General features: G+C 37.5%; 2 protein-coding genes across 6 annotated transcripts; both read right to left on the reverse strand.

Moving 5' to 3' along the window:
* Positions 1-1,296: 1,296 nt before the first annotated feature.
* Positions 1,297-1,982, reverse strand: LOC132175692 (uncharacterized). Its single transcript, XM_088513320.1, has one exon. The coding sequence runs from the start codon at positions 1,931-1,933 to the stop codon at positions 1,460-1,462; it is 474 nt and encodes a 157-aa protein (XP_088369446.1). The 5' UTR covers positions 1,934-1,982; the 3' UTR covers positions 1,297-1,459.
* A 659-nt stretch (positions 1,983-2,641) lies between these two features.
* Positions 2,642-8,615, reverse strand: LOC132176385 (protein FAR1-RELATED SEQUENCE 4). Of its 5 annotated transcripts, none has more exons than XM_088513795.1 (5): positions 8,461-8,615; positions 7,622-7,982; positions 5,442-7,362; positions 4,138-4,209; positions 2,642-3,062 (listed from the first exon to the last, which is right to left on the reverse strand). In XM_088513795.1, the coding sequence occupies exons 2-3, from the start codon at positions 7,966-7,968 to the stop codon at positions 5,472-5,474; spliced, it is 2,238 nt and encodes a 745-aa protein (XP_088369921.1). In that variant the 5' UTR covers positions 7,969-7,982; positions 8,461-8,615; the 3' UTR covers positions 2,642-3,062; positions 4,138-4,209; positions 5,442-5,471. The 5 variants fall into 5 exon arrangements, with proteins under 5 accessions (XP_088369921.1, XP_088369923.1, XP_088369920.1 ...); XM_088513797.1 differs by lacking the exon at positions 2,642-3,062 and adding an exon at positions 3,213-3,323; XM_088513794.1 differs by lacking the exon at positions 2,642-3,062 and adding an exon at positions 3,213-3,573.
* Positions 8,616-9,782: the final 1,167 nt, after the last annotated feature.

The raw sequence follows: 9,782 nt of genomic DNA on the forward strand, positions 1-9,782 counted from the left end.
TGCTTCACAATGACTCGTGGGAAAATGAACACGAATGTGAACCTACTAGTAACAAATCATAGGAAAAGATAGATGAGTTTGTCGGAGGGAGCACAATAGATTATATTCTAAAACAATAGTTTATTATTGGTAGTCGTTCCCCTTTAAATAGAAGAATAATAGAATAATATCGATCACACAAGGATACTAATAAAAATGACACATTTGTGAACTATGTTTTGAAAAAAAAAAAAAAAAAAAACACTTCTCCGACTCTATTAACTCCATAGACCACCAGGATTAAGAAGAATTGGAATAAAAAAATCCTTATTGAACTGTAATTAAGGGGAGTCTTAGATTAATACCAAGGAATTATTATGATTACATATATCAAACACAAAAGGAAACCTTGGATCACCAAAACAACACGAATTACAATCTCTTTTATATATACGTACGACAAGCAAACAGCCATGGTGGTGTGAATTGAAGCAGCGGAGCTCAAAGTTCCTCAAGGTGGTCTTGGCCTCCACCAGCAGCAACATTATCTTTGACTTCTTGGTGGGACTTGGACGTGTGCTTGGCAGCCTCTACGGTCTCCCCTGCTTTGTTTTTGGCTTTATCATAAACATCCTTTGCCTTTTCCTTTGCCGGACTCACCTGATCCTCATCATCATCTCTGACTCTCTCCGTCTGCTGCTTCTTCTCCGTGGCAGTTTCCTTGTTGGAGTGAGATTCATGCTTTATTCCAAGCCCTTCAGAGAGTTTCTTCTGAGCCCACCCGGCCCACGACTCCGAAGCCGCAGCTTCTTTGCTCTCTGTCGCCGCCTCCTCCTTTGCTTCCTTGTACTCGCCACCACCTTCGTCTGTCGAGTAGGTCGTATGACCCAACGTGGAGATTGCAAGCAACGCCACCACCACCGTAACGAAGACCCGAGAAGCTTGTTTGGAAGCCATGAGATATTGAGTGCCAAGTGTACGTTTTGGGTGGGTTGGCGCTGGGATTTTATAGGGAAGAGGACGACGAACATGACGGCGACACGTGTCAGGCGACGTGTACTTATGGATTCCTAATTGTCGTTTTACAGTTGAGGCGGCGCACTGTCAATCTGTATTAATGATTGTTTAAAATGGGGTGGCTCCGGTCACCCCCTTTGATTTTTTTATTTGCTTTGCTTTTTTGTTTTAATTGTTTAATAGTTTTTGTTTTATAATTATTAATTGTTTTATAATAGTTAACTCTTAATAATTTGTTTATTCTATTTTTTTAAAAAAAAACCTATAGCACTTCTCAAGCGGTATTAAGAAGAATTGGAATAAAAAAACTCCTTTAGATTAATACCAAGTAATTATTATGATTACATCAAACACAAAAGGAAACCTTGGATCGCCAAAACAACACGAATTACAAGCTCTTTTATATATATACAACAAGCAAACACGCATGGTGGTGTGAATTGAAGCAGCTGATATGATGAGCTCAAAGTTCCTCAGGGTGGTCTACTCCACCAGCAGCAACATTATCTTTGACTTGTTCGTGGGACTTGGACTTGGACTTGTGCTTGGCAGCCTCTACGGTCTCCCCTGCTTTGTTTTTGGCTTTATCATAAATCTCCTTTGCCTTTTCCTTTGCCGGAGTACTCACCTGCTCCTCATCATCTCTGACTTTCTCCGTCTGCTGCTTCTTCTCCGTGGCAGTTTCCTTGTTGGAGTGAGACTCATGATCACCGTGCTTTATTCCAAGCCCTTCAGAGAGTTTCTCCTGAGCCCACCCGGCCCACGACTCCGAAGCCGCAGCTTCTTTGCTCTCTGGCGCCGCCTCCTTCTTTACTTCCTTGTACTCATCACCACCACCACCTTCTTCTGTCGAGTAGGTCGTATGACCCAACGTGGAGATTGCAAGCAATGCCACCACCACCGTAACGAAGAGCCGAGAAGCTTGTTTGGAAGCCATGAGATATTGAGAGCCAAGTGTAATTTTTGGATGGGTTGGGGCTGGGATTTTATAGGGAAGGGTGTCAGGCGACGTGTATTTGTACTTATGGCTTTCCTAATTGTCGTTTTACAGTTGGGGCGGCCCACTGTCAATCTGTCATTGTCTTTGCCTCCACTGGAAGGATAAAGAGCGTTTTTAATATCTTAATTGTCGTTTAGTGCATGCCTTTGCCCTTATCTACGCACCGACGAATGCCCACTACTACTACAGTTGCTTTGTCCTTCATCTACTTGTTTCCACTTTCTGACACCTGATCTTTTCTTTTTTAAAGACATGATCAAATTCATTACAAGGAAAGAAAATTAGACATGGGTTTCATAGATTTATAAACCCAATCTGATTTATTTATTCACTTTTTTGAAAAAACCCTTCAATAGACATCCTAACCTATTTGTTGCATTTAATCGTGTACATAGTGTCATATTAAGTACATTTTTTTTTTTTTTTTTAAACTGACTATATTCACTATCTAGTGACTGTTATTCAGGAGACTTAACTGCATCGGCCAACAGGTAAATAAACAGGTAAATAAACGCAGAAAATGATCTTCTCCATTTCATCGTTTCCAATAAACGCATGTATTGGTAAGTTCAAAGTCACCAACGAAAGTGTCCACGATGAAGCTCAGTGCCGAGCTCAGTTGAAACCAAAAGAAGAAAAAGAAGAGTAGGGAAAGAAAACGAAAGAGAGAGGAAGGAGGACTGGAGGAGGCACATTGAAGAAACCGCTTGTCTTATTTGGTAGGCCACATTGAAACAAAGTCTCTTGAAAATAATCCATTGTCAAGAGCTGAGAATTACAAACAAGCAATAACAATAACAAGGAAAAATGCAATGTCAAGAACATAACAAATGGGATCAAATCTGCAGTCCAGCTTTTAAAAAGAAGAAGAAGAAGAAGAAGAAAGGTTGAAATTGAGAGTTTAGTTCATGTAATGGAATGACGATGTTCACGCACACCATAGCTGCAGATTTCGCCAACCAAAGCCATCCTTCATGTTATAGGTTCCTTTGACATCTTCATTTGTAGAATGCATCAAGGTTATAACAATCATCGCGAAGATGATCACAAAAGCTACAAAATAATGCTGTGAAACACAACCAAATTGCATATTTCATGTTACAACTCTTGGTCAAAACAAAGTTACAAGAAGTTTCTGCATATGAATGAATTATAAACTGTTAAATATACTGAGAAGTTATAAGGATTGTAGAGGAGGAAATGGTTATAACAACTGTTGAAAGATATTAACAGTTAGCACAGCCATCTTTGCACGTTTTGACAAAGGAGAGCCATCTTGTTAATTTCTGGCCATAACAAAGTAACAAGTTCTGTTCACACAGCTCCACTGTAGAACACACAGAAGGTTATACCAGTCACAATTTCATTAATATTATTGTAAAAAGCAAATAAATGGAGTGGGTTCATTGAAACACCACAGTGCCATCTATAAACAGGTTCGAGGTAAAAAAAAAAAAAAAAAAAGGCTCAAATCCAACTGATGAAATGTGTCGTGAGAGCACTCCCAAACACTGCGAAATCACCGATAAGCAATCGACCTCACAACCGAGTACATATCTTCAGCAAGAAAACGTTCTCTACCAAATTAAACAAAATATAAGTTGCAATACTAATACTAATATTAAATCATAAGTTGTTCCAAAAACTTAAGTTAATAAGAAATGATAAATTTAATCATTTAATTTTTTTTTTAACTCTCACATTGTAAGCTCAAACTTTTCCTCAGTAATGGAGATTCAATATGTGAAAAATTTAATTGAAATGAGAGGTAAACTAGAGTCACGATTTTAAACTCAAGACATTTGCTCTAATAACATGTTAAATAATCAACTTTCCTAAAAACTTAAGTTGATAGAAAATTGTGAATTTATTCATTTAATCAAATATTCTAACAAACAAATAGTAAATGCTAACATGGCCATGGATCACTTTAGTTCTAGAATTACACTCTAGCACATGGAATTTATATATTCAGAATAAGAAATGAGAGTTTGTTCTCTGTCTAACAGCAAGAAGCAAATTAGAGAGGTAAAACCTGACTACTAGCTCCAATTGCATCTGATTTCCCAGGCCATCACTTGGGTTTGCAAATCAGAAGCAAAAACCAAATACAGGTTAAATACATTGGAAAAAGAATGTACCAAGCATCCTGTCTTCGCCATGTCTCTTTAAAATGGTCCAGAACAAAATGCTGCTGTGCTTTGACGCTGAATCTGCTTGCAAACCAAAAATACTGTCATCGACTCAAAATAGTACCTATAAATTCAGATCCGACATAAATGGAATATTATAGCAGATCAACCTTCTGCCAAGCAATGAGGCATTATAAAGTTGATAAGTGCTTAAACTATAACATAAGAGGTAAGAGCAAATTTTAAACAGTCCAAGCAAACGGCGTGGAGTATGTTGCATACCGCCAGTGGAACAGATGAACATAACATGCATCATGCCCCATCCTATCAAAATACAGCAACAGGTGTTGCACTTGAAGACGAACATTTTAGGATGTACTAAATCTTATCAAACATACTACTGAAATATATGTAAAAAAGGGCTCAGAAAAAAGAAATATATGTCAAACACAAGAATGTAAGTACACCAGTTAAAACCACATGTAAATCCTGAACATGCTAACCATGAGGGAGAAAGATTGACATATCACAACATACCCAACCTAGATAAACCTACTCCAAAAGGTTCGTCAGCCCAACCAAACAATCCAATCCCTCTTATTATGTTTCCATATATGGATCATTGTAGTCCCCATTTAATGGGAGTGTATGATAGACCTCTCTATCTGGTTTCATATCAAGTTAATAAGAAACAATATTTAACATCATTAACAACCCAAACAATCATTACGATTACCACCATGATACTCAATGTCTTTGATTCATATACCTGTAACTTTTCTTTGGCAGGTCCATACTTAAGCAAATTGGAACATAAAACAGAGCCTTAAACCTCGGGCTACATATTTTTCCCAATAATTTTATTTTCCTTTAAAAAAAAATTTTAAAAAAAAAACTTGTCAAGCAAACCATCTGATTGTGGCTGTCATCAGAAGCCAGTGCATCTTTTTCATATTTAAAAAAAGAAAAAAGAAAAAAAAGAAAAAAAGAAAGCAAAGGCCAATAATCAAACAATTAGTAACCCCTTGACCATATGGAATTACTTTTCCCTACATTTAACGCCTTATAAACCTTAAAATACAAATGTGTTTTCACATAAAGACACAAATACAATGATGGTAATGACATGAAATATGCAAAATCACATGTGCATGCATGGGTTGCATGTACATCTGCGGATGGACATTTGCAGTAAAGAATCTCAGGCACGTAAACACAGCAAACACAACAAGAACTAGTTCCCAAAGCACAAACCCCAGCAGCCAACCAAAAATTGCAAAATATATACAGCTGGAACGCAGGAGCATGATTACCTAATTAACAATGTCCTAACATGTTGTGCACTAGGAATCTTTGCATGTCTTCTTATTGTGACCAAGGCCCTTGCACTTGCTACACTGGAGTTGGCGTTTAATTATATCTATGGATTCAGCTTGCTTCATCTTTGGTCGGCCTGGTGGTCGTTTAGTAGGTGGAGGGGTTACAGTAACTACTACCTCAGCTGATTCACCCTGAACTGGTCTGTCTACATTTGGAACAGGGTGAATGGACTCTGCATACGTTAGACGGTAACTCTCGGCTGTGAAGTATCTGGAGCAATAATCATATGGGCTCCTACCAATGCATTCAAATACAGCAATAGCATGGCAGCAAGGCAAACCTGTAAGTTGCCATTCCTTGCAGCTACAATCCCAATTATCAATATCAACAATATCGACTGATTCTCCACGCACCTCAAATGTGCTACCATGTGAGAGTAACACTTGAAGTGATCGAGCTATTGAAGTTTCTTTGTGTAGCCTTTCTTCCTTAGATGGCGTTATCTTTGTCGTCCATTGACTGGAATCCACCCTACGTGTATAGATAGATTCCATCATCTTACCTCGTAATACATCAATCATCTGTGTTATTGGCAACTCATGTGCCTCTGAGACCCAACTGTAGAATTGTTGTCCATAGTTTGATGTCATGAGGTTATACCTTGCTCCTCCAAAGAATGCATTTGCCCAATGCTCTGGGTCACTTTCTATAACCCAATTGTAAGCTTCAGGAGAAATACCTTTGATGTTCTCAGCACTACGGTTGAAACCCTCAAGTTTGGGTGCACAAGCAGCCGCATAAAAATCATTAATCATAAATCGTCTTGCCTCATGAGAAAATTGCCCCTTCAAGTCCTTATTAAGTTTCTCAGCAAGATGGCGTAAACAATAGCTGTGGTAACATTTATCAAATATCTCAGCCAATGACTTTTTTAGACCATTCTGACAATCTGCAACGAATGTAATCTGCTGAGACGTTGACAATGCAGATTTAAGTTCCGTTAAAAACCAATGCCAGTTATCCTCAGTCTCAGCATCTACAACAGCAAAGGCTACTGGAAAGATAGCATCATCACCATCTACAGCTATTGCAGCTAATAATACCCCCTGGTATTTTGAGTTTAAAGGAGTGCTATCAAGGAAAAGGAGAGGGCGACATCCTTGCTGAAAACCAGATATCGAGGCATGGAATGATACAAAGAGACGATGGAAGCTTGAGTCATCCTTGGTGGTAAATGAGGCAACACTCCCTGGATTTGTTTCCTTTATCCTCTCACAGAAAAAGGGTAACTGGTTATATGCCTCTTTATAGGAGCCCTGAAGCTGCTCCCTCGCAATCTCTTTTGCACGCCATGCCTGAGAATAATTCAATTGAATCCCATACTCCCGTTTAATGTCGTCTGCAATATCCTTTGGCTTGTAGTTTGGGGAAACTTTCAACTTCTCCTTTATGATACTTCCCACCCAACCCCTAGTTGCTCGATACCCTGCTTTCACAGCGGCTCCTTCACAAGTATGTTGTGTGTTCATTTTCTTGATACAAATCAACTGGGTGGTAGACAACCTTGAAGCATATATCCGCCAAGGACAACCTTGGGATTTGCATTTGACAGTGACACGATGACTGTCATTTTTCTTATATCTATAAGCAAATCCATGTGCAATGGAGTATTTGTGCAATGCTTCTCGGAATTCACTAAAGCTATTAAACCTTTGATCCACACCAGTGATGGTGTTTTCCCACTGTTGTGCCGCTTTCCGATGTCTGTCATCATTAGAACCAGCAGGATAAACTAGAGCTGTTTCATTGGCTATCTCCATATCTGTATGATTATTGGCATTAGCTGTATCAACTTGAATATCAATAGGGGTAACTACCGGAACCACTGCTTCTGAAACAGTTGTCCTGCTTGACCTGCATGATTAAATGTGCCAAAAAGATTGTTAGCCAAGGCACATGTAGGGTTCCAAGACATTTTCAGTAAGTACTCATTATGGTTCAACACCACAACAATTCACACCGTGGTACAGAGAGGCATTAATGAAATTGACAACCGAAAACAAGGGAATTTTGGATTTTTAAATTGACAGGCACATCCTCCAACCCCTGTACCATGTTGTGATTGCTGCAGGTATGGAGGCAGCTGAATATATGTAGGACCTGTATTAACTACCTACTACCAGGCATGTTGGATACATTTCGAGCAGCAGCTTCCTCTGACATGATAAACACATCAACCGTGACGGAATCACCGAGGAAATTCACCATGCGTTGCAAGTCCTTGTCTTTGGAAATTGTGATGAGAGTCTTCTTATTCCCAGGAAGGAAATACTTGATAATCATTGTATCAATACAAAAATCAAACATTTCTGCTATTTCCGACTTGAAATCATTTAACTGTGTTTGCTCATCAATGTCTATCGCGAAGGCCTCGCCCCCGGTGTAAGACAACGACCCGTCTTTATTCGTCACAAACTCCCCACCCGACTGACATATTGCTATAATTTTCTTGGCGGCCATGGCCTACCTAGATACTGGAAATTGAAAAAAGAAGGTTACATAATAATCTTGTTAATTTTTTTTACAGAAACCAATGCCTACAATAGGATGCATTCAGAACAGCATGTTTAACACACACACAAAGAAAAAAGAAAAAAGCAAAAAGCATAACTAGATACAAGATTCCATTGAAATTCACTGAAGCTTCTACACAGCAAGGATAAAATCACTATATCATAACACAATTCACACAGAATTGCAAATAAACCCGCATAGTCTGCCCCACAACTTCAAATTAACAAAAAATACTACCAAACAAAACCAGAATTTGGAACAATCAATATGAAAATACATAATTATATTTATTGTTTCTACCAAATAAGAAGAAAAAAACCAAAAAAAAAAAAAAAAAATTATACAAAGATGCAGGAAAACCCCAAGTCTCCTATTTAAGGGGGAAATATCATAGTTGATGAAAGTCAAACCCTAAAATTGATTGTAAAACAATGTTACCTTTACTCCAATCTAAGGCAGTCTGAGAAAATCAGTTCGGTGGTTTCTTCGAGCTTCTTCCAATTGTAGAAATAGAATACGAGAGAGAGAGAGAGAGAGAGAGAGAGAGAGGGAGGGGAGCGCACGCCCAGAGCCGGACAACCCAGAAAGAAATAAAAATCAATTGATCAAACGTCATACGTTTTACCCAGCAGATTATGCGGTACCCCGCGTCTGACTTTATTATAACTACGTCCGGCCCTTTCAGCCGCTGATGTCTCAACTTCCTTATGCCCTCTTGTCCGTTGATTTATTTCATTTTTATCCTATTTAATTTTATTAGTGTGATATTAGATAAGTCATTGATAATTTTTTTTTAAATTTTTTTAAAGTGCCATGTAGTGTAGAATAAGAATAGGAGAGAACTAGAATGATATGCTTACAAAATATTTTGCAATTTTTATTTATCTTTCTTTTTTTTACAAAGTGATGTGGTACAGCGTGATTGAAAAGGAGATGAATCAAAATTTTGAAAAATTCAATCATATCTTGCCACATCTCTTTATAAGAGTTTTTTTAGTAAAATATTTTATAAGCATAGGATTATCATTTTAGGTTCTCTTTGTTTGAGTGTTTGAATATTTTTTATTAGAAAATATTTAGGAAGAGTATATATACTCACTTAAATTACCATTTTATTGTAAATGTCCTCCAGAGACTACTAATAGTATTGTCATCCCTAAGAGATAGCTCAATCGACTTGGACCACTGCTAATGAAACAGAGATCACTAGTTCGAATCTCCCTCCCCACTCTTATGTAGACATGTTAAAAAAAAAATAGTACTATCACCATCCCCCAAGGCCATTAACTTTGAATTTCTTTAATGATAAATGTATTTAGTATTCTCCTATCCTCCATTTTTGAAAATCAACCATTAAATACGTAAGATCTGCACCAGGTTTATTTATCTTTTTTAATAAGACAAAACCATGTTTGAATTTGCGAATTTTTTGTTTGCCGATCCTTTTGTGAGTTTTTACCCAACATGTTTTTATGCTCAGTTTGTAGGTTCATTTTTGTTACAGAAAAGGAAATATATTAAATTGATATTGTATGTTATTTACCTTGTATAAGAGTGATTGTAATCAAATTTGATGGTAATCAAATCAATCAAATTTGTTTACCATACTTATCTATTTCAATTCTCCTATAAATATGAGCATTTGTATTGTAATATAAATCAAACAATAAGAGCATAATGTAGCCCTCTGGGCCTCATTTGTAGATGTAAGATGTAAGTATGTAAGTCATAGACTGATACTTTTATTTCTTTATTAATTT

This window comes from Corylus avellana, chromosome 2, assembly GCF_965113065.1.
Source record: "Corylus avellana chromosome 2, dhCorAvel1.hap1.2, whole genome shotgun sequence".
NCBI lineage: Eukaryota > Viridiplantae > Streptophyta > Magnoliopsida > Fagales > Betulaceae > Corylus > Corylus avellana.